The sequence below is a fragment of the Vitis vinifera genome, chromosome 13 (assembly GCF_030704535.1).
Source record: "Vitis vinifera cultivar Pinot Noir 40024 chromosome 13, ASM3070453v1".
Classification (NCBI taxonomy): domain Eukaryota; kingdom Viridiplantae; phylum Streptophyta; class Magnoliopsida; order Vitales; family Vitaceae; genus Vitis; species Vitis vinifera.
This window is the reverse complement of record NC_081817.1, coordinates 6,585,019-6,609,908: the sequence shown is the minus strand read 5'-3', so window position 1 is coordinate 6,609,908 and position 24,890 is coordinate 6,585,019. Positions and strand designations below refer to the sequence as shown.

Genomic DNA, 24,890 nt, shown 5'->3' with positions numbered 1-24,890 from the left:
ATACTGGAGAGTGGAGACGGGCACCCTGCCATTCATGTTCAGCTGTAACAAGCAGCATTCTGCATGCATAGCTGAGTTCTTTCTGCTCACTGCCTTAAGCTACAACCTGAAATCCATTCTCCTCCTTTTGTTTCCAACTTTTTACCTGTTTATTTTCTCATGCAGAGCCTGATCTAGGAGGCAGACACATAAAGTATGTCCTTCAATAAGATTTAAAATCAAATCATTGTTGAGCTACTTTTAGCCTTTCAAACCAAATCATAAAGTTGCAGAAACTAAACTAAGCGATTTTGCCACTTGGTGAAAAGGAGAATGTCTACCACCCCCCTCCTCCCCAACCAATTCACTGTCACCATGAATTATATGGCCTACACCTCAACAACTTTCGATCTTGGCAGAGGCAAATGAATATGCTTACAAATCAAATAAAGGAATAACAATTTTCATCTTTGAAGGGAGAAAAACTTTTATTAATAGAAAATATACATATAGTACAATTACCATCCAAAAGTAAATAAATACTAGGCTTAACTGAAGAGAAATACCATTAAACATTAGCCCCTCTTCAATTATTTGCCCAATTTTAAACATATGCTTCCAATCATCCATCTAATCTTCAGACAGGAGGTGCAAGTTGTGTCATACTCAAAGGACTGAACACTCTTCAAAGTGAAGCACAGATCCTAATAGCTAAATAAAGATGCCCATAAGCAGCAATGCTCCACAATTGATGCAGCAGCTTTGCTGGATTGAGATGAAAGATGGTCTTCTCATTAATGTTCTGTGATGAACTAACAGTTCAATCATACAGTTAAATAAATCCAAGGAAATTTGTCAATTCTCTGTATTGGTTGAGACAAATATAACTGTTAAATCCTGCATGCCTACAAATCCATTGAAATTTGTTGGTTCTCCATATTGGCTGAGATGAGGGGTGGACCTAGGAAAGATCAGACCACACACTCTCATTCTAATAATTGAGAGTAACTTGGATCCAGATAATCAGGCCTCAGATTCCTCCGTGCTCAGCTTGGTGGCTTGTAGGTGGCTCAGAGTCTCCAACTGAGGTATGATACAGAATGCGGCCTTGAGAAGCTCTGATTTATTTGAACATCTTATAGGTGGCTGTGGGAATCCTAAGACATGTTGGCCCCTCACACGAGTAGGATCATCACTTCAAACTGTCAGACCGACCATCAGCTGACATAAATTTTTGCTTCTGCAAGTGTCACAAACAAACTTATCATAAATTTGAGTGATCTCCCAAAAACCATGAATGCCATGTATGGGTCCCACATGGTTGACATCGGCACTTTCTCAACTTTCTCACAGAATTTGAAGGTTAACCCTTCGAAGTTGAAAAGGAAGACTTAGTTTTCCTTTTAGGAATACAAAAAATATAGAAATAATGTTTAGAGCATGTTTGGATATATTTTTTTGATTTTGTTTTTAAAACAAAAAAAGTCTTATATAGAATATAGAAATTCTACATCTTTTGTGTACTTGAAAATATTTTTAAATTTAAATAAAAAAATTTCACTTCCACAAGTTTTTGAAATTTTGAAGAGTTTTTAAAAACAGAAGGTAAATTTATGGTTTTTGGATAAATGAGAAATACATCCAAAGGCCATCTTGATAACTTATTTTTTAATATGTCAATGAATTACAATGTTATCATATTTGATATATTGATATTTGTAGTTAAATGATTTTTGTTCTTTGGTTCCGTCTTTAAAAGCTACTACAAAATTGCTTTGTTTCCTATATATATAGAATCTATATTGAATAACCAATTAGTGAGACAATGAGATCAAGAAATGAACGAAGTCCCAAAATATGGATAACTTGGTAAATAATGCCTTAAAATTATGGCAATACCTTATGGTTATGTGTGTGTGTGTGTGTATACATATATATAAATGGTTAAAATTTACATATTTGCATCATATTCTTTTGTTGGGATGAAACAAAAAAAGCCAATTTGTTAATCAACTAATACAAAATTGGATCATCTAAACATTAATTGGAAAACCTAGGAATTCATCGATCCCAATCATGTTTCCCCTCATTTTCTCATTTCCTCCTTTTTCCCTCCCCTAGCAGCTGCCTTGCACCACCTTCAGCTCCCTTCCTCAACTCTCCCCTTGTGCTTATCTTCATTCATTGTCATTCTTTGATCTTGGCCACTTTTTCTTCAATCCAATCTGGTTTTCTTTTCCCCATCACATTTCATATAAATTTCTTTGTAAGGTCTACATAAAAAATCCATTGTGAGATTGTTTTTATTCTTTTTATATTTGATTAGTTTGTTTCTGACATTGGGTTGATTGGAATATCATGAAGATTTGAGTTTTTTTCCATCTTTTCCAAATAAAAAGATAATGTTTATCAAAAGAACAAAAGAGAATACAAAAGCCTACACCCCCTAACTCCTAACCAATCCCTTCAATGAAACCCAAAAGCAAGATATCTGTACTTCCAAAAAAACAGCCTAAATCATTCAAATAAAAAATTGAGAAAAACCACTTTTAAGCAACTGGTTAGAGCACTCTTTTTTCAACTATCTTCCATTACGCTCCCTCTGGATAGACTGAACAAGCAAAGAGACGTTAATTTCCAAACCGTCCTAAGCTGCTTGCCGATACCACTACCATACTGCCCTAATAATAGCTCTTTAGCTAACCACTAGAACACCCATTTAAACCCAAACAAGAAAAGCAAGAGATGCAAACGAAGACGAGCTTGTCTAAACAGGAAAACACACCTTAAAGGGAACCCCTGAGCGCCACACCTCTCTAACAGGAAACACATGGATCTTGCAGTGTTGGAAAACCGAAACTGATATGGAAAGAAATAACTTTGCAAAGCTGTAAATTATTTATTAGTTGTCAATCTTTGTATTTTTAAGAAAGTAATTGTTAGGAGTTATTATTTCCTTTTAATTAGTGATTTAGTTTCCTAATTTGAAGGATTTGTATATGTTGTAAACTCTATAAAAGAATAATCTCAATGAAAGAATATTATTCCCGTGAAACCCTATTCTTCAACTTGGTATCAGAGTTAGCAATTTGCTTGCCGAAATCCTCCTTCTTCCTCTCTTTCAATCCTTGTTATCTGAAACCATGTCGGATATTTCAAATGAGTCCACTACTGTTCCTCAACCTTCTCTGAACAATCCCATCATCACTGATTCTTCAAAAATTAGTCCTACCACCTCGGAATCTCACTCTGTCCAAATCACCACAATTCGCTTGAATGGTGACAACTTTCTGAGATGGTCTCAATCAGTTCGGATGTACATCCGAGGACGTGGAAAGATGGGCTACCTGACGGGTGAAAAGAAGGCTCCTACAGTGGATGATCCGAACTATGCTATATGGGATGCTGAGAATTCCATGGTGATGACATGGCTTGCGAATTCTATGGAAGAAGACATTAGCTCTAATTACATGTGCTATCCAACAACACAAGAGCTTTGGGAGAATGTAAATCAGATGTATTCTGATTTAGGGAATCAATCACGGATCTTTGAATTAACCCTCAAACTTGGTGAGATACGACAAGGGGAGCATCTTCTTGCACTGTTGAAGTCCAACTTGACATCCGGTACTTCTAGTGTTTCTTTGGCACACACAAGTAATGAATTATATGCTCTATCTTGTCGTTTTAAATCTACTCCATGGATAATCAATTCTGGAGCATCCGACCACATGACCAATTCCTCAAACATGTTTGAATCCTATTCACCGTGCCCTGGAGATAAAAAGGTTCGGATAGCTGATGGTAATTTCTCACCTATTGCAGGAAAAGGTCTAATAAAAATCTCTAAGGGAATAGATCTTAAATCTGTTCTCCATGTTCCTAAACTTACTTGTAATCTCTTGTCTGTTAGCAAATTATCTAGAGATTCTAATTGTTGTGTTATCTTCTATGAATCCCATTGTATTTTTCAGGACCAGAGCTCGGGGAAGACGATTGGCAGTGCTAGGATGATCAATGGTCTCTATTATTTCGAGGATAATTTACCTAGTAATAAAATTGCTCAAGGACTAAGTAGTATTAGTTCTCTTTCTGTTCGTGATCAAATAATGGTTTGGCATTGCAGATTAGGCCATCCTAGTTTCTCTTATTTAAAATATTTATTTCCAATGTTATTTCAAAAGGTTGATCCTTTATCATTTCAATGTGAAAGTTGTTTATTGGCAAAGAGCCAACGAAAAACTTACATTCCAAAACCCTACTATGCATCAAAACCATTTTATTTTTTTCACAGTGATGTTTGGGGACCTTAAAAAATAACCACAATTTCAGGAAAAAAATGGTTTGTGACCTTTATAGACGACCATACACGTCTTTGTTGGGTATATTTAATGAGGGAAAAATCTGAAGTCGAAAGGATTTTTAAAGAATTTTACAGAATGATTGAAAACCAATTTCAAACAAAAATCAGTATTTTGAGATCTGATAATGGGACCGAGTACTTTAATAAAGTTTTGGAAACCTTTTCAAACGAAAAATGAATTTTATATCAATCCTCGTGTTCTAATACCCCTGAACAGAATGGAATAGCTAAACGTAAAAATAAACACTTGTTAGAAGTAGCACGGGCTATGATGTTTTACATGAATATTCCAAAATACTTATGGGGGTATGCCATACTAACTGCTTCATATCTAATCAACAGGATACCTACAAAAATTTTGCAATATACCACTCCTTTGGAGTGCTTGAAAAAGGTATTTCCAGAATCTCGAATTAATTCTGAATTACCCTTGAAAATATTTGGTTGCACTACATATGTACACATTCCAAAAAGGTCAAGATCTAAGTTAGACCCAAGAGCAGAAAAATGTGTTTTTGTAGGATATACTCCTAATAAAAAGGGTTACAAATGTTTTAATCCCCTTACAAAACGTTTTTTTCACAACTATGGATGTTTCCTTTATGGAAAATGTCCCATATTTTACCAAAAAATTACTTCAAGGGGAGAAATTAGTGGAACCAAATTTTTAGGAAATTGTTGAACCTTTGCCTAGTGTAATTCTTGATATCTCTCTTGAAAAAAAAAATAAGGAAACTAAGCCTACTGAATCCAAATCTGAAATTGGTCTATCAGAAGAAGAAATACTACAAATGAAAAAAAATAGAAACAATCTTGAGCCTGTGGTTTATTCAAGGAAAAAAGTCCCTGGAAGAAGTAAAGTCCAACCGATCATCCCAGCACATGGTCAATCGAAAGCCCTGAGCAATGGCTTTCTAAATGTCTCAGGTAACCCTCCTTCCATTCCTACTCATATACATGCTTCTTCTTATTCTGATACTGATCTAAGTTTACCATCACACTTTGGTCCAAGGCCAGAAATATCTGCACTCGAACCCGGTTTAGGATTAGCCCCAATTGTTCCTGCACAGGACCTTGACCTTGATCTCCCTATTGCTCTTAGAAAGGGAACCCGAGCCTGCACTAAACATCCCATTGCCAAATATATCTCCTATAGTAACCTTTTTGACAACTATAGAGCATTCACTACAAATATTTCAAAACTTGTGGTACCTAGAAATATTCAAGAAGCACTAGATGAACCGAGTTGGAAATTAGTAGTGTTTGAGGAAATGAATGCCTTAAAAAAGAATGGCACTTGGGAGGTTGTAGATTTACCAAGGGAAAAAAAGGTTGTAGGGTGCAAATGGGTGTTTACAATAAAGAGTAAAACAGATGGAAGTATTGAGAGATACAAAGCCAGACTTGTGGCAAAGGGTTTTACTCAAACCTATGGGATAGACTACCAAGAGACTTTCGCCCCTGTAGCTAAAATAAACTTGATTAGAGTTTTGTTGTCCCTTGTAGTAAATTCCAATTGGCCCTTACACCAATTGGATGTTAAAAATGGCTTTCTTAATGGAAACCCAGAGGAGGAAGTGTTCATGAGTCCTCCACCAGGTTTTGAAGAAAGTTTTGGAGTTGGGAAAGTGTGCAAATTGAAGAAGTCCTTATACGGACTTAAGCAGTCGCCTAGAGCTTGGTTTGAGCACTTTGACAAAGTAATAAAGCATTATGGATATACTCAAAGTCAAGTTGATCACACGATGTTCTACAAACATTCAAATGAAGGTAAAGTAGCCATCTTAATTGTGTATGTTGACGATATTGTGTTAACTGGGGATGATTGCAATGAACTAGAGAAGCTGAAAGGGAAACTTGCTGAGGAATTTGAGACTAAGGACCTGGGGGCATTAAAATACTTTCTTGGGATGGAGTTTGTTAGGTCCAAAGAAGGTAATCAACGGAAGTATGTTCTTGATCTTCTTGATGAGACAGGTATGTTAGGATGTAAGCCTGCTGAAACACCTATAGAGCTGAATGTAAAACTGCAACCTACAAAAGCCAAGAATGTGAAGGACCGGGATCGTTATCAGAGACTTGTTGGGAGATTGATTTACCTATCCCATACACACCCTGACATAGCATTCTCAGTGAGTATGGTTAGTCAGTTTATGCATGCGCCTGGACCAGAGCATTTTGAAGCTGTTTACAGGATTCTAAGGTATCTAAAAGGGACACCAAGTAGAGGTCTTTTGTTCAAGTCACGAGGACACCTACAAATTGAAACCTACACCGATGCAGACTGGGCTGGAAGTATAGTGGATCGAAGGTCCATCTCTGGGTGCTGTTCATTTGTAGGTGGCAACTTGGTTACGTGGCGAAGTAAAAAACAGAACGTGGTTGCTAGAAGTAGTGCTGAGGCAGAGTTTAGAGTTGTAGCTCATGGTATTTGTGAGATTATGTGGATAAGAAGATTACTGGAAGAGTTAAAGATGACAGGTTCATCTCCTATGAAGTTGTAATTTGACAACAAGGTAGCAATTTCAGTAGCTCACAATCCGGTTCTCCATGACCGCACCAAACATGTGGAAGTGGACAAGCATTTCATTAAAGAGAAGATAGACAACGGATTGGTCTGTATGACCTATATTCCTACTGAGGAACAAGTGGCCGATGTCTTCACCAAAGGACTACACAAGAGGCTATTCAATTTTCTAGTTGGCAAGCTGGCTATGGAAGATATCTTTAAGCCAGCTTGAGGGGGAGTGTTGGAAAACCAAAACTGATATGGAAAGAAATAACCTTGTAAAGCTGTAATTTTTTTTTTTTTTATTTTATAAGTAAACAAGATATGCATTAGAAAAGGCTAAACGCCACAAAGCATACAGGGAGTATACAAGAAGGCTACAGCCTCAAAAAGAGACGAAGGACCAAAAAGAAACTACCTCCCCTCAAGTGGAAGCTATCCACTCCAGGAAACCTATAAGGGAGAAAGACTCCTCACCTAAATACACTTTGGCCCAATTCCATAAATTACAAACAAAAGAACTCTTTAACCTCTGAATATTCACCACACCCCCCCCCTAAAAGCTAACCTATTCCTCTCCTTCCAAACCGTCCAAAAAATACACAACGGAATGGATTTCCAAATCTTTTTCCTTTTCTTCCCTACAAATGAACCCCTCCAGGAGATTAAAGTCTCCTTTACAGTTTCTGGGAGGACCCATTTAATATCTATCAACCCAAAAATAATATCCCATAGGGCTCTAGTCACTATACAGTGTAAAAGAATATGATTTACATTCTCTTCTTCACAACCACACAAAAAACAACAATTTGGGAGTTGCACCCCTCTTATCTGGAGCCTATCCAGAGTGAGCACCTTCCCCCATGTAGCCTCCCAAGCAAAGAAGCAGACTTTAGTTGGCACCCTATCCACCCATATTCCCCTTGCGGGAAACTCAGTGGCATTAGGCTTGTCCAACAGCCTGTAAGCTTCTTTAACCCTGAAAAGACCATTTCTTCCTTGCCTCCATATAACTGAATCATCCTCCATGGAAGGCCTATGACCCCTCAAAGTATGGAGCAAATCACCAACCATATCCATTTCCCAGTCATTGAAGTCCCTCACAAAAACAAGATTCCAATCTCCTTGGCCCGAATGTTGGTCCCACATCTCCTTAATCGTGGCGTCTCTATGCACGGCAAGAACAAAAAGGTGGTTGAAACATTGGGACAACGGAGTGTCAGTGCACCAACTATCTTTCCAAAATTTAATTTTGGACCCCTTCCCAACTAGAAAAGCCAAGTTTTCCCAGCACCATTCAGATTCTTTCATAATCTCCTTCCAGACCCCTACACCAGCCGCCCCACTAGCCTTCTTAACCCTCCAACCATAATCCTCTTGCCCATATTTCGTAGAAATCACTTGTTTCCAAAGGTTATCCTTTTCACATGCAAACCTCCAAATCCACTTGCCCAGTAAGGCTCTATTCAGAGTGGCTATTCTCCTTAATCCTAGCCCTCCATTGAATTTTTCTATACAAACCACATCCCATTTAACTAGGTGAACTTTTCCCTCCAAGTTTCCACCCCCCCTTAGGAAGTCTCTTTGGGTTTTCTCCACTCGTTTAGCAACGGACTTGGGCATACGGAAGATAGACATTTGGTAGATTGGCATACTAGCCAAGGTACTCTTAATAAGAGTGATCCTCCCCCCTTTAGAGATGTACTGTCTTTTCCAAAGCGCGAGTCTCCTCCTGACCTTCTCTTCCACTCCATCCCACATAGAAGAAGCCCTATTGGGGACTCCTAAAGGGAGACCCAAATACTGGGAGGGCAGAGACCCCACCTTGCACCCTAGCTCAGCTGCTATCTCAAGAATCTCCTCCACTTCTCCAACTGGAATGATTTCGCTTTTGGCTAGATTAATACGAAGACCCGAAGCCGCTTCAAACCAAAAGAGAATCCAGCTTAGATGAGAAACTTGTTCTTTATTCGCCTCACAAAACACAATTGTATCATCAGCAAAAAATAGGTGGGAGATATTCAATGAGGTTCTACTACCACCCCGAATGTTGCACCCTATAAGATATCCTCCCTCCACCGCTCTCCTGATAAGAACGTCCAGAATCTCCATTCCCATCACAAAGAGGTAAGGGGAAAGATGATCCCCTTGACGAAGCCCTCTAGTGTTAGGGAAAAAACCAGCTGACACTCCATTAACAAGAATAGAGAATTTAGCAGAAGACACACAGCTCCACATCCATCCCACCCACTTGGTCCCAAAGCCCATTTTTTGAAGGACCTTCATTAAGAAGTTCCAGTTGATGCTGTCATAAGCTTTTTCTATATCCAATTTGCAAATAAGGCCCTTTTCTTTTCTCTTTTGCCACGAATCTATCACCTCATTAGCTATTAAAGACGCATCCAGAATTTGTCTTCCCATAACAAAGGCATTTTGAGCAATGGAGACCACCTTACCGATCACTTTTTTGAGCCTATTAGCTAAGACTTTAGCCAAATGTTTATAGAGACCCCCCAACAGACTGATAGGTCTAAAGTCTCCCAGATCCTCCGCCCCGTTCTTAGGTATCAACACCAGAAAAGTATTGTTGAGGCTCCTAACAAAGGAGTTATGCTCATGAAATTCTTTAAACATCTCCATGATCTCCTCTTTGGTAAAATCCCAAGTGTTTTGCCAGAAGGCTACAGTAAAACCATCCGGGTCAGGGGCTTTATCCCCATTCATCTCCATCAGCGCCAAGTGAATCTCAATCTCTACAAAAGGGATTTCCAGACTTTCTGCTTCTTGCTGGCTGATACGACCCACCTGAATATTACCAATATCCGTCTGCCAAACCATATCTTCAGAGAGCATCTGCTGAAACGAATTCACAACTCCTTCTCTCACCTCCTGCTCCTCTACCAGCCACTCCCCATTAACCTTAATTCTGCCCATAACGTTGTTTCTCCGGTGAGCACTTGCCATTCTATGGAAGAACCCCGTGTTTCTATCCCCCTCCCTTAACCAAATCTCCCTTGAGTGCTGTCTCCAATGGGCTTCCTCCAACAGGACCCATTTCTTAAAGGAATCTTTAGCATCCTTTTTTAAATCAGCCTCCTCCACAGTCAAATTTCTCTCACTTTCCACCCGATCCCAAAAGTCTACTTGTTCTAAGGCTGAAGCTTTATTGGTTTCCAGCCTCCCAAAAACCTCTTTGTTCCAAACTTTCAGTTTCTTTTTAATTTCCTTCATTTTAAAAGCCAATTTGTAGCTAGCACTGCCCCTAACATCAATCCCCTACCACCATGTTCTCACCATGTCTTGAAACCCCTCAACCTTCAGCCACATATTTTCGAATCTAAACGGGGTTGGGTCTCTTCTAATTCCACCCCCCTCTAACACGATTGGGAAATGATCAGAAATTGGACGAGACAACCTGACCTGAGTAACTCCACTAAACAGATCTAACCAACTAGGGGAAACTAAAAATCTGTCTAGTCTTGCCCACGTCTGATTGTTAAGCCCCCCATTCCAAGTGAACTCTCCCCCCTGAAGAGGCAGGTCCACCAACTCTAAATCATCCACAATCTCTGCAAATCTCCTCATAGCTGAACTGATTCTTCTTTGGCTGCTCCTTTCTTGTTGAAACAGAGTGATATTGAAATCCCCACCAAGACACCAGGGGTCATCCCAAAGGCCTCTTATAGCCCCAAATTCCTCCCACATTCCCTCCCTTTCCACTTTAGTAAAAGGACCATACACTCCCGTAAAAGCCCAAGTAGCCCCATTTTCTATAGTCTTGAATCTGCAAGACAACGTGAAGCGACCCTCCTCCCAATCCAAAATATCCAAGACCCTCTTATCCCAGCATATCAAAATGCCACCCGCAGCCCCCTCCGCATTTAGGGCTCTCCAATCTATAAATCTCCCCGTGCCCAGGCTTCTCACAATACCCTCCGACATCTCCTGAATCTTGGTTTCCTGAATACATAATAGATCCACCCTCTGGTTCCTTATATAGTTCTTAATAATTTTCCTCTTAGAGCTGTCATTAGCTCCCCTCACATTCCAACTTATAATCTTCAGCTTCATTGGGCAACTATCAATTGATTCCCTTTGCCCTGTGAGGGATCTTTCTGCTTATCCCCCCCTCATAATTGACAAAGCATTCCAACCTCTTTAGTTCCCTTTCAAATTTGGACTTCTCCAAGAGTTCTTTGCTGTGAATCTTTTCCCTCCTCTTTCTGATTTTAGTCAGAAAATTCAATATCTCCCTTTCTAGCCCCTCCGTAGGGAAACCCAGAAATTGGCTAAATTTTGCTAAGTTACATTCCTCCCATATTTCCTCCTTCTCGTTTTCAGTGTCTTGAGATCCTGATGCACCAGCCTTCCCCTCCTTGCCCCTAACCTTGTCTCTGTTTTTGTTGGTCTCTCCCAACTTCCCGGATCCATTCTCATTCTCAACATTCCCCTCATAGACTGTTAGCCAAGTTGACTTGTCCCCCCATAATTCCTCCTCTGTTCCCCCTGGGCAATCGAAAGACTCCCCCTCTAAAGCCCGATCAGAATTAGAAGAAGGAGAAAGAAATGTCCCCATAACCCGATTTTCTTTAGAATGAGAATGCAGGACATACCTCTTAGCTTCATCTTCAAGGGCTCGGTCAGTCATGGAGAAGCCATCCTCCCTCTGTTCCCTTCTAATATCCTCTGGCACCCAACACTTCAAGGGATCCACTGGAGTGTATCTTTTTCTGGAGATAGAACAGCTCAATAAACCAGCCTTCTTAGCAATTGGGCCATCCCTTACCACATCTTCCATCACGGCTAAAGAATGGCAGCCCAGATAAGCAGCCCAATTACTAGACGATGGGCCTGCCTCTGACTCACCAGCCTCCTTAATTTTATCTTTTAATTTTCAGCCCAAGGGCCCATCTATCTTAGCCAACCCACCATCCTTCTCCTGCTCTTTACGGCCCATAGTTGGGCCATATGAGGGCAACCCAGCCTTTTTTCCATCCACGTAGACCCAGTCCCGGGGCATTGAACCATGGATTTGGTTCTCGGGCACTAAGCCCAGCCCATTTTCCTGCAGCAACCTCCCATCATCTGTCAGGTGCAGTCCCACGATTCCCGCTTCTATCACTTCCTTCCCCACTCGCTTCTCCACGCGTGAGGACATGTCACCCCTGAACTCGGTTCTCCTTCTGATTTCCGCCACAGAAGAAATCCGTCTCACCTCCGGCCTGATCTCCCACCACAGCGCCAAAGTGTAAACCTCCTCCTCTACCTCAATTTCCAGCATACTCGGTCGCCTCTCATCTTGACCAGTATCCTAGCCCATTGAATCTCCCCCATCGATCTTGTCCGCTCATCAATATCAACAAATCCCCCACATTCCTCCCCTATTTTCTTCAGAATCGTCGGGCTCCATAACGAAATTGGCAGACCGAAAATTTTAACCCATGCTTCCTGTACCATCTCCTTCTCTACCCAACAACCCATCTTTGGGTTCCAAAAATCCAACCCTAAGAGGACTCCTCCCATCTCTCCGCTCCCCGATGAGACCACACGGTAAGCCTCTCTTATATCTTCAAACTCCAGCAATGCCCTACCTCGTTCCAACTTGGCCAGCCCCAGTTTACCTTTTAAGCCCCAAGAACTCGCCCAAAGACTTCCCAGCCTCTCCAGATCTTCTTCTTCCTTCTTGTCGGGCTTCCAGCTCGCGACGAGACAGTGTTTCAACTTCTGTAAGTTTCCAGCCATCTCCTCCCTCGAAACCTTCATCTTGATTACAGTTGCGCCTTTCTGATTTGTGCTCATGACTGCTTTCACGTATGATTTCGTCGGAGAAGTCTTTCCGCCGGCCCTTGCTTCCTGCAACTCCATTCTTCTACCAGCCATCTTTTCCATTTGGCGAATCATCTCCACCATAGTCGTCCATCCTCTTTTGTCCCTCCTACCTCTTGGCAAGAAGATGCAAAAGTGTTTTCATTCCAGATCCACAACCCCCAACCTTAAAAAACTACCCGCTCTGTTGAAACCCCTAAACAGAGTGAATTGCCTGCCTCTTTCTCTCCACTCCTTTTCCCATCTCCCTTCTCTTTCATCTCGTATGCAATGGATTAACCCCTCCTTGAAAAGCCCTAAGCTTTCCAGCCCTAATCGAACCCATGTCGAGACCCCCCGCTTCTTCTCCACGATGAGGATCTGATATCTTCCTTTCCTTCCATCCAGGGCAAGCTCGAATGTCTTGGATTCAACCGTGAAGCTTCGCTTTCGACTCGCCTCGCCGGTCTCCTCGTCGTCGCCGTCGCACGCGCTTTCACTCTCTCTCACGCCCCCTCTCTCTCTCGCATCCTCTCTCTCTCTCTCTCCCATTTATTAGTTGTCAATCTTTGTATTTTTAGGAAAGTAATTGTTAGGAGTTATTCTTTCCTTTTAATCAGTGATTTAGTTTCCTAATTTGAAGGATTTGTATATGTTGTAAACTCTATAAAAGAATAATCTCAATGAAAGAATATTATTCCTGTGAAACCCTATTCTTCAACTTGCAGAAAAATAAGGAGTAATACAGATTTAACAACAAAAATACCATTCTACAAACTCCATACAATTATCCTCTACATCCACCTCAATGACCATTCACTTGAATGAGTGGCAAAAGTCAACCCAATATATCCATCTCCAATCAATGAAGGATCTCTCAAAAAGGACTTCAATAACTTTGCCCTGTCTTACTAATCAAAAAAAAAAACTTTGCCCTGTCTCCTCAATCCAAAGATCCTTGACTCTTGCATTCTTGTTAGAGGCAATTCTAAATAGAGAAGGAAAACAATCTTTTAAAGCCACTCCACACAATGTACGAACCATAAATTTTAAACTGAAACCATTTCAGATGAAGATACTTGTCCTAGGCCATAAATCCTCCTAGCCATTTCTAATAGCTTTCCACCCCCCCCGCCCCCACCACCACCACTTTTCCTTGATAAGCAATCCCTCTCATTCACCACTCCTACCTACCTTTACCCTCGCTCTTATTTTCCTATCAAAAATTTACATAGTTGTGTTGTGTTTGAATTCTATCAAGTATTTTTTTTTTGATAGACAAAGAGAACCATTAGATTAAAAAAACGCCAGAAACCAAGGTTCTATCAAGTTTGTTCATAGCTTCATATACTTTGCAACTTATTTCTAGTATAAAAAGGACATTCTTCTGCATTTACATAGCAGAACCTTGGTTTTGGTTTTTAAAATTGTGATCTTCTAATTTTCTTATAACATTTTCTCTTATATCTCATATGGATAGATAGATGTCTGCACATTTCTAAATTTTCAGAAACTGTTAAATTTTCTACCATGATTTCACATTTGCACTTCTATAGTTTATTTGATAGGCAAATAATGTATATATATAATGGCACCTAAGCAATACCACAGCAAAGCACACATTTGTACTTCTATAGTATAATCTATATTATGGTTTCAACTCTGAAATGTTTCTTCATATGATTTTATTTTATTTTTATCAGAAATAAAGATGAATTCATTATAAATAAAAAGTACACGAGAAGGATGAGGTGTTCTCCTCAGAACTACAAAAAACTTATCAAAATATAACTAGACTCCTACACTATACAAAGAGATCTACACAAAATGGTTTAGGCCACACAAATACATAGTTTCTTCATACGATTTATTCATGACAAAATTCCCAGGCACCATCATCATTTGTAATCAAAATTAACTCATCCAAGCAATGGACTGTGTCTTGATATAGAAACATGATAGAACCAAGCCCCTAAGATATTAAATCAAGGTTCAAAGAAAGCATCAAAGCAGGACCTGGTAGCAAGATGAGCATCAACTATGTTACCTGGACCTCGGAACAAGTTTCGTTCTTCTTTAAGGCAATCATCTCCCTGTGCATTGTGGCCTTCCAATTAGCCTCCAACATGGCTTTTGTATGTCCGGAGGAATAGACAAAAGACACAACTCAACCAGGATGCAAAAGCAAAAGAAGTAGAGAGAGACAAGTGAAATACCAAATTAGAAGTGGCATTTAAGTAGAAACAAAAAAATATAGCAATGGCAAAGTTTGAATTATCAACAACAAGAATAAGAGATGAGTTTTTTTTTTTGATAGGAAGAATAAGAGATGAGTTAAGAATAGAATTACCTAGTTCCAGAGCAGTCTCTTGGTGAGGATAATGTGAAGGGATGGTATTAGTATTCCTTCAAGCACACCGGCAATTCGCTTTTCCCCCCTACCTCCCCTTTTAGCAAGCTCACATCCCTGACTTTCCAGAGCTTCTTGTGCTTCAAGTGAATAAAGAATTATGCCCATTAATGACAAGCACCGAAAAGTTAAGGAAGTGTACCTGTCAAATTTATTTTCTTTCTGTGACAGGTACACTTCCCTGACTTTCCTGTGTTTATTGTACTTCAGGTGAATAAAGAAACATGCCCATTAATGGTGAGCAGAGGCATAGAAGGGAACCAGTCACTTCCTCACTTCCCTTGAAATGTAGAAAGGAAACAAATTAATTTTCTTTTGGTTGTGGGATGATAATATTTGTCAATTTTCTAGGTAAAGATAATAAATATCTCATATATATCTTAATGACAAGGATCAGAATATTGATATCAATAGATGGATCAACCCTGTGAAAATGAGGAAATATCAATTGTCAACAGGATAGCAATGTCACACATTTTGTGAAAGAAACAACAGAAATCATTATCAAAGTTTGGAAATTTTAAATGATACTTTAGGAAATGTTGGTTCATGAAATAATGCATCATTTGGAGTCAAAACATTAATAAAAAATTAGGATTATTTGATTAAAAGGGATAAAACAATCATATATTCAGAAGAACCCGTTGAAAACATGAAATGTAACTTTTTTGGACAAAAATACCCTCAATTTTTCCCCAGCTAGGCTTTTTTTTTTTTGAAAAGTTTGAGGGGCAAAAAGGTCAAATAGAGGTTATATTTACAACTTTCAATAAATGGATGTCATTTTTCCAAATGTCGGGACTATCTTGTCACTTTGGCACAAATATTTCATAATATATCCACAACAAGTGTGTAATATATAACATCAAAATACATGCACCAACTTGTATGCTAGTTTACAAATCTTAATCTTAACTATTTAAAGACAAGAAAACAAAATATATTTCTTTGATAGGTAAATGAGTATATAAAAAGAAACACCAAAAAACGTCCAAAAGTATATTGGAAGTATACAACGGCCACCAAAGGGGGGGGTGGGTGTTAGAACTAGCCAATCAATAAAGCTAAAAAGAGACATAGGGCTCACATCTGCAGACAACGTAGACCAAGACTACAAATTACAAACAAAAGAGTTTTTCATCCTTTGGACCAAAAGTTCTGCATTATCAAAAGCTTGCAAGTTCCTTTCCTTTCAAACAGTCTAAAATATACATAAGGGGGCCAAGACTTTTTACAGTTTTTACCCAAGAATGACCCATGCCACCCAATGAGTGTCTCTTTAACCAAAGAGGGAAGAACCCATGATGATCCTTGTCTTCAAGACAAGAGAATGAATGTTTAAGCATTATCACAATTAATGTACTCATCTTAATTTCTTATTTATGTCAAAATATTAAATGTTAAAAATAACGCCATTTTTAGTCATTCTATTTTTACATTAGCTTAAATACTTTAATTTTCTTTTCACTGGTAAATATTTCTCTTCTTTGCTTTTCTTTCCTTTTTTTTTTAACTTTGTTTTTGTTTTTGTTTTTGGGCCCCCATTTGGATTCAAACCTAGCACCTCCCACAATCCCCATTTGAAAGGGACTTGAGATTTCCATACAAACTTAGTGGGGAAAAATGGAGATGAATCAGGCATTTGGGACAAGGCTGTAAAGAAAGACTTGACTATAAACAATCCTGAAGACAATAAGGACCAAGATCTCGCGTCTGAAGCGAAAGTGGATAAATTCATACAATCAAGAGAGTGCATGAGGCGTTCTAGATCTTCTATCTCAGAATTGGTTAGATTACGACGGAAATTAAAGTTCCATGAGAAAGGGCGAGCCGAACCGAGAATTGGGAAATGAATGCAATGGTTCAATTCTTCAAGTTCATTTATTTGGTGAGAGTGCAAGGACTAAGGATAGACAGTTTACAATGGAAAGGAGATAGGAAAGGAAAATTCTGTGAAAAGCCCTTCCATAGTTCTTTATGTGATGGAAGTAGAGAGATGTTCACAGCTAAAGAAATTTGGAGGCCTCATGCCCTGTTATGAAACTGTTTATACACACACACACACACACACACACACACATATATATATATGAGAAGCAGTTTGGGGGGAAAATCCTAACCATAAATATCCTCATGAGAAGAGAGTGGACGATGATAAATAAATGTAGCCTTTGCAAAGGCAGTGAAGAAAGAACTAGTCATATGCAAAGGCAGTGAAGAAAGAACTAGTCATATTCTAGTTCATTGTAATAGGACTAAAAAGTTGTGGAATCTTATTTTAGCAATCTTCTGGCAGATATGGGTGTTTCCAGACACAGTGAAGAACCTTCTCTTAGGGTGAAAGGTCACAAGGATGGAGAAAAAGCAAAGAAAGGTTTGATGCATGGTTCTCTTATGTTTCTTTTGGTATATTTGGAAATAGCGTAATTGAATTATATTCTATGAGAAAGAGATGACACATCAAAGACTTGAGGCTTTTTTGAAATTCTTGTTGGAGTGATCTTGGGGTGCAATGAGGATGGAGATTGCTGCAATGTTGAACTTTTTTAGATAGCCTATATTGTGACTAGATAGGTCGTTTTGTTAGTTATCTTGCTTAGTAGCTTCTGTGTCTTCTTTTTGACTTTTGTATGCTATCAGTGTACATTGGATGCACCTCTCTTTGTTAGGCTCTATTCTATTAAAATATTTTTTATTTGCCTACTAAAATAAACAAAGGAATGTAAGAGGCCTATTAAAGCACGAAAAGAGAATAGTCTAATCTCCAAAGTCATTGAGACAATTAACTAATAGGGATCCTCAAGCACCATGTGACAATCAAACACCTAACCTGTAGTGCCAAAAAACTTGATCCATGCAATATAGCCTACCACAGCGCTCTTATGGGGCTACATTGAGTAACATTTGGAGCACTAAAAATAAAATCCATGTATGAAAGTGCCAATAAGGAGCTTGATATGATATGCAGCAAATGAAACCCCAAGTGACATAAGCCCACCCCTTTTCTACTGGCTGGGTAATCTCAAGTTTAGGACCTAACATCATAGCCCTCCCTAGCAAAATATTATCTATTTGGGCAAGGCAAGCATCCACAAGCTTGAGAGGAACAGTTCCTATTTTAAAGAAGATTCTTCCAAGGACTAGACGTAAGCCAGCTAGAATATATCTTGATATTGATTAAGCGGATATAGCCATCACACCTTAGAGTGAGTGAAAAATCTGATCTAAGAAGCATTAACCATGGTGAAGCTCACACTATAGAAAGCAGGGGGAAGCCAAAAACCTAAGGCAACCAAACCTAAAAGCTTTAATTAGCTTCCTTTTTGGATATCCTTACATGTATTTGCACTGAAGGGGACTTTTGTGTGCTTTGGAGGTGTACAAAGCAACTTAGCCCCATCTATACTCAGATTTGGGTGGCCCATCCAGCAAATAATGGAGTTTAAGAAAAAGAACTCCAACAAGGAAGAGAAGCAAGAAGTGATAAAACCTAATCACGCAATCAAAGACACTAATGGAAAATAAGGAATCTTCTTATTCTCTCATTGAAAAATTAGTGTGTGTGTGTGTGTGTCTGTGTGCATATACGTCTTTCACACTTGTACAATAAATGAAAACTAATTGATTGACCAACTCCTAAAATTCTTCCAACAAATCCTCCTACAAAGCCTCTAAATTACAACTTCCTTATTTACATAGTCAACTAACTTAAACATGCGTTACTGTTTCAGATCCTTCCATGCATTACAGTTTCAGATAATAGTCAACTTCTTCCCACTTTTATCACAAAATATTGATGCAGACTGCATGAGGCCTATCATTTGAGTGGCTTCATGAATATCATTTTTCACTGAAAATCTGTCTAATACCATCCATCTTAGAAAAGTCTTGAGATACAACATCCAAACTCTTAAGACATCCCAAAGTAACGAGTAAACTTATCACAAATCAGGAGTCACATTGTATGCAGCAACCAAGTAGTGATATTCAAGTTGTAAGCATCGCAAATATAAAAGTTTTTAGTGTCAGGCTCCTTGATTTTCCAGTCATGTAACCCATCTTCATATAAGTACAAGGTAGTTACCACCATCCAACTTCATGGTAATAATATGCAAAGTAGGGCTCTGATTTTTGGAGACAAACAAGATGTATTTCTTCCTTACACACAATTACTAAGAATTGCTAACTTAATACAAGACAAAACCCAGTAAAGAATAATGATACTATCCAGGAGACCACCAAGTCATAAAAACAATCAGAATGATAAAGGGCCTCTAAATAATTTCCAACAGCATCAAATCATCCGCCTTTTATTAGAAAATAGCAATAATAATGTGGCTGTTCCAACAAAAATAGGATCCAGCAATTCAATTCAACCGTTCATACCCATTCCTAAGCCTTGAGCTCTTGTCAATCTCAAAACACACACACACACACACTCTTCAACAAAAACTCCACGGAAAAGTTAACATATCAATTGTCAACTCTCTGATCCAATCCAAAGTGATACAAATCCCAAATATGGTCCCAAATAGGAAAAGAATTCATTGTCCCACATTCTGCAGAGACCAAGAAAAGTGTGTGAAAACCGTATCTCCAATCAAAACAAGATTTCAAAGATGGATAGAGGATAAAGAGACAAATATGCTTGTGAGCCTGGACTGCTAATGTTAGCATCTGTAAGAATGATGACATCAGCAAATTCTGTTTTGCTAGGTTCATAGATCATATGATTTCTACTCTGATAGCAATTTCTCATTTGAGTATGAGCAGAAGAAAAGTAGGAGAAAGGGAAAAGGCAAAAAGAACGAGGGAGGATATGGAAGGAGAAAAGTGTCTTATCCTAGAAGTAGAAAAGCATGCAACTACCTAGCCACAACATTTATCCCACTTCTTACTACCAAATAAATAAAACTGGTGACCAGAGAAAAGAGATTTCTGCTAAGAAAAGAAATTATATCACAAGAAGACTGCAAGTAAAATTTCTTTTACAACAAATAGATTACACACATATATGCAACTATGCTAAATTACAGTCTCTCTAGTTCACTCCTTGGGTGATTAACAGGAACCTGAACCCTCCTATGCCTTAACCACAAATCAAACTGACCAAAAACAAGTCTATAACTATCTCAACCAGCATTATTTTACTGGAAAGAAGGGTAAAACAAGAAAAATAAAAACTCCAAGGAGCCATTTTCAGGATCAAGGACATTTATCATGTCTCACCTCTCAACTGAAAGAGGCTGTCTGCTCATTACTTCACCATGTCCAGAGATTAATGCCCTAAAGAAATGAACAAAAAGTTGATGTTAAATCAAAATAGGTGATTTCACATAGTAAAAGAGAAAAGAAAAAAAAAAGGAAGTTTAAACTGTTCAACAAAATGGATCAACTCTATTTAGTTTTCCATATATCCTTTAAACATTTCAACAAATGGATCCACTCTAGTAGTATTCCGTATTCCTCTAGAACAGAAGCACCAAAGAAATGGAATAATCACCATGGGCATAAATGATAATGAAAAAAATTGAAACCATATTTTCTTTTTCTTGGATTGGCAATACAAACCAGGTGATTTTATGAAATATTGAACTAGAACTGATACTCCAGACATGCAACAAGGTAAACTCATTTCAAATGCTTTAAGAAACATAGAGCATCAAGCCCAAATGCAGTAGAAAACAAAATGGAAGTATCTGATTATATGTAAAATTCAAATTTACAAAACTAAATAAATAGAACAATTAAAGTAAATTTTAGACCCTCCATTCATACATGAGAAGAAAGTGTCAGAAGGTGCATGATGCGTTCCTCTGTTCATACATGAGCAAAAAGCGTCAGAAGGTCCTCGATAAGTGCTCCTACATTTGTCCCATCAGCTTACTCTCTGCCACATTTATATTGGGAGGAGGTACAACGCCACTGCCATTTCCCAAGCCTAAATGGGGATGAAGTTCTGAGCCACCACCATTGCCAATGTTCAAATCAGGAGGAACCGAACTACCATTGTTGCCCATGTTTAAAATGGCAGGAGTGAAGCCACTGCCATTGCCTATGCTTAAATTGGAAGGAGGCAACAAGCCACTGGTCATGTTTAAATTAGAAGAAGGCACCAAGCCACTGCCATTGCCCATATTTAAATTGGGACGAGGCACCAAGCCACTGCCATTGCCCATGTTTAAATTGGGAGGAGGCGTTGAGCCACTGCCATTGCGCACAATCAAATTGGAAGGAGGTATTGAGCTGTTACCATTACGCATGTTTGAATTGCGAGGCATCAAGCCACCAACATTGCTCACAACTTTAGCCTTCCTGGAATCAATTAACAAAGATGTATGAGATGGATAAAGCAGATGAAGTAGAGTGAAATCTTTAGTTCATACCTAACAACTTTTCGCTTCGAACCGGCTGCTTTAGGCTTCATTCCTTTTCCAAAACAAAAAGAATGTTATCTCAATTTCCATCAAGAACCACCTCATAACAGAAATAAAAAGGTAAAAACTTCAGCTAAGCTCCAAGCACTCACCTGATTTAAGAGCCAAAGATGTTGAAGCTGGCTTGCGGTTTCCCCTCTCTGCCTTTATTGAAGCAATAACAGAATCGGCAGAAGGGCCCAAACCTTTTCTTGCAACTAGTTTCACTCCAAGCTTTTCACAGAGGAAATTCAACCTCATGTCATCACCTCCTCTCACTTCTCTTAGTTCAAGGGCTTGTTGTCTTGACAACAGAGTGTAAATATGAAGCTGCTGCTGATGATTAAAATGTGACTCAAGCTGCTGAAAAAGCAATTTATTTGAATGATTCTGGTCCAGTTTTGAACCTTTTCGTGGCCCAGTAAATGTCACCCTTAAAATTACCATTGACTTGGGATCAGAATTTTTCTTCCCAAAAATAACAGCAAAGCTCCCAAATTCTAAATCAGGCTCCCTGAATAAATCTGCCAGAAGGGAAGCACAAGAATGTGCATTCTTTGATGGGCTTCTTTCAATCTTTATCCGTATGACTCGAGCATTAGCATAGTGAGCCATGTTTGCAGCTTCTCTTAGCCCACTAAGAAAGGCTCCATGCATAGTTGCAGGGTATCGCCTAGTAGTAGCCTCTCCTGCAAAGAAAAGTCTTCCATCCCCCACATTTTCCGCTAAGATGTCATAGTCATCTCCTGATGCCCCCACAGCAACATTTGAGTACGAACCTAGGCTGAAAGGATCACTACCCCATCTAGTACAGACGGTTTGGATAGGCTCTGGAACATTGATTCCTTGTGGTTCGTAAATCCCTGTGTGAATTTACCCGAAAGCCTCATAAGAATCGTTATGTAATTCATTGAAAATTTCCAAAATTTAGGAATTATTAGTATTAGCAGTAATCAGACTATAGAATTCATTAAATAAAAAAAAAAAACATGATATTAAAAAGGAAAAGGACTCGTGGAAATTTTAAGAAGGTGAAAAGGCAATCCACAAAAGAAGTAAAATAAAGTGCCACTATCTCAGACTTACAATGAAGTTAACATATAAGTTGTCAATAATGGAAAAACTAGAAACACTAGAGGAAAAGAACTTGTAAATAATGTATTTATGTGCAAAGAATAACATAATGTGTGTTTACTGAGACATTTCAATTACCATGTTAGATTTCAAAAATTCTTAAAAACTCTCCCATATGGATATCACTTGACAATACGGATTTAAAACAAGGACATGAAAGGAAGTAAATATGGATACCCCTGAGAATTTGAATAACCCAAGTCACAGCATCAGTAGGTGGCATGCTCTCAAACTTATGTGCAGCTTCTCCTGCTACTAAAGCAATCAAGAGAGGACCACCAGCAACAGTTGCATAGCTGTAGAACAGGAAAAACTCTCCCCGGCGACTTGGATCATCAGACAGATGACCAAATGTGTCAAGATCTGTGCCCCAGAACACATGAGGAAAAAGCATTGCAACCTTATTTAATAAACCAAATCCCAGCCTCTTGATCCCATCAAGCTTTCTTTGAGGCAACTCTGGAATAAATTTGATAGATCCACTCTTCAGAACCCCAAGTGGAACTGTACATAGTGCCATGTCACCCTCAAATACCTGGTTCCCAGCAATCACCTGTACTCCATCACTACCATACCTTATCGTGTGCACAGTTTTTTCATAAAGGATGGGCACATTCTCAGACAAAACCTGAACTAGCCTCCCATTCCCCCCAGGCAAGAAGCAATGGTCCCCTCCCATATCATATGGATCATCTTGGTCCCAGAATGCAAGTGAAAGCTTTGAAAGCAAACCTGCATTTGCATATTCCAAATTTGCAAGATGCCAATTAAACAGGTTTATCTCCTCAGCATTTACAGCATCCCCACACACCTGTCTAAAAGTCTCCAGTGCTGCCCCAAGTGAGACATCCACTGAAACCTCCCCCATTAGCTGTCTTAACTTGCTTGCCTTATCCAAAAGGCGATTAAAATCGGCTTCCACCTTCAAATCCATGTCCGGGTCAACAGGTTTTCCATCCACACTATAAAGCGGGCACTTGTCTCTCACCTTATGAAGGTGATAGCCCAATTGCCGGGCCACAATCCCAAGCGGGTTTCCATGTGTACCAGTTAACACACTACCCCCCAAATCCGCAGCCGCAGTCCTATTCCCTCCCTCCATTTTCTTTGTATAAACCCTTCCACCTGCTCGTTTCCTACCCTCCAAAACAGTTACCTTATACCCAAACCGCATTAATTGTCGGGCTGCAGCCAATCCTGCAAGCCCTGCCCCTATCACAACCACATTCTGCTTACTGGGTTCAGTTGGAATTTTTTCTTTGATTGCATGTGCAACCCCGAAATTAACATATCCATGTGTAACCAAAAAATTATAAGCTGAGTCCAGAAGAATGTGACAATGTGATGGTACTGAACCAAGAAACATCTCTTTTGCAACCCAACTTGACACATTCTCCCGCCATTTCGCTAGAATGTGGTTTCGGATGAGAATATAATTAACTTGCTCGATTCCACCAATTATAGAAAGAACCCCAGCATCAATTTCCTCCTCGGTGAGGGAATCAGCCGGAAAACCAGCCGAAAGTGCAATCAAGGCCTCAGATGTGGCTTCTTTGTTGATAACAATGATTTCATCAGATATATCAGGAACAGCGGCGGTTGAAGAAGTAGGGTTTTCTATACTAAGTTTGGAAAAAGAAGTTGAAGAAGAAGAAGCACCAGCAAGATAATTGTTACCGTTAATTGTACCGTTGGAAGTGTGAGGAATTTGAAACACCTGATTCTGTGATGGAGTAAACGTCGCGGCGCTGCGAGGTCTCCCTCGTCTTCTCTTCCTAGGGATGGAAAGCGAAAGAAAGTGGTCCGGATAAGGGTTATGGTTAGAGTTAGGGACAGGGTCAGGATTAGGATTAGGGTTAGGGTTTGAAATTGGGTTCGAATTGGTGTTGGAGCTAGGGTGAGGGTTGTTATTAGGATTAGGGTTTGAGTGAGGTACAAAAATGGTGTATTGGAGGGGATCCAGAGGAAGAGGAGGGAATGAAGAGAATTCGGAGATTTGATTCGATGGGTCCATACTTCTCTGTTCTTCTACTTTCGCTGAGGCGAGGCAAAAGAAGAAGGAAAATTGCGGTTTGGTTGCTGTGACAGTTTGATATGTGCTGGCTAAATACTTGGCTCCGACGTGGCGTGTTTCTCACTGTTAAGACTTGGCACAGTCACAAAGCGCATGCCACCGTGGCTTCATCGTTTTTTTTTTTTGGACAAACTTTATATTTAAACTCAAATTTGATATAATAAAATAAAATAAAATACTTCTACCTTTAAGTCATGTTT

At 39.3% G+C, this 24,890-nt stretch overlaps 2 protein-coding genes across 14 annotated transcripts; one reads left to right on the top strand and one right to left on the bottom strand.

Moving 5' to 3' along the window:
* Positions 1-379: 379 nt before the first annotated feature.
* Positions 380-24,711, bottom strand: LOC100259817 (protein FLOWERING LOCUS D). 13 transcript variants are annotated; one of them, XM_059742233.1, is made up of 9 exons: positions 22,794-24,711; positions 21,596-22,345; positions 21,453-21,495; positions 20,845-21,381; positions 20,296-20,352; positions 15,272-15,346; positions 15,007-15,208; positions 14,704-14,786; positions 380-1,219 (listed from the first exon to the last, which is right to left on the bottom strand). In XM_059742233.1, exons 1-4 carry the CDS (start codon positions 24,628-24,630, stop codon positions 20,931-20,933), a joined length of 3,081 nt encoding a protein of 1,026 aa, XP_059598216.1. In that variant the 5' UTR covers positions 24,631-24,711; the 3' UTR covers positions 380-1,219; positions 14,704-14,786; positions 15,007-15,208; positions 15,272-15,346; positions 20,296-20,352; positions 20,845-20,930. The 13 variants fall into 13 exon arrangements, with proteins under 13 accessions (XP_059598216.1, XP_059598215.1, XP_010658356.1 ...); XM_059742232.1 differs by having other exon boundaries at positions 380-2,252; positions 15,007-15,346; XM_010660054.3 differs by having other exon boundaries at positions 15,007-15,346.
* On the top strand, positions 6,088-6,846 carry LOC109123653 (uncharacterized mitochondrial protein AtMg00810-like). The gene has a single exon (XM_019224049.1). It carries the CDS (start codon positions 6,088-6,090, stop codon positions 6,844-6,846), a length of 759 nt encoding a protein of 252 aa, XP_019079594.1.
* Positions 24,712-24,890: the final 179 nt, after the last annotated feature.

Bases quoted from the DNA above. Each gene is read 5' to 3' on its own strand.
- LOC109123653 (XM_019224049.1), top strand. From the start codon at position 6,088: ATGTTCTACAAACATTCAAATGAAGGTAAAGTAGCCATCTTAATTGTG.
- LOC100259817 (XM_059742232.1), bottom strand. From the start codon at position 24,630: ATGGACCCATCGAATCAAATCTCCGAATTCTCTTCATTCCCTCCTCTT. The intron at 22,346-22,793 runs GTATCCATATTT...AAATTCACACAG, and splicing joins GGTTATTCAAATTCTCAGGG to GGATTTACGAACCACAAGGA. The intron at 21,496-21,595 runs GTGAGTGCTTGG...GTTTTGGAAAAG, and splicing joins ATCTTTGGCTCTTAAATCAG to GAATGAAGCCTAAAGCAGCC.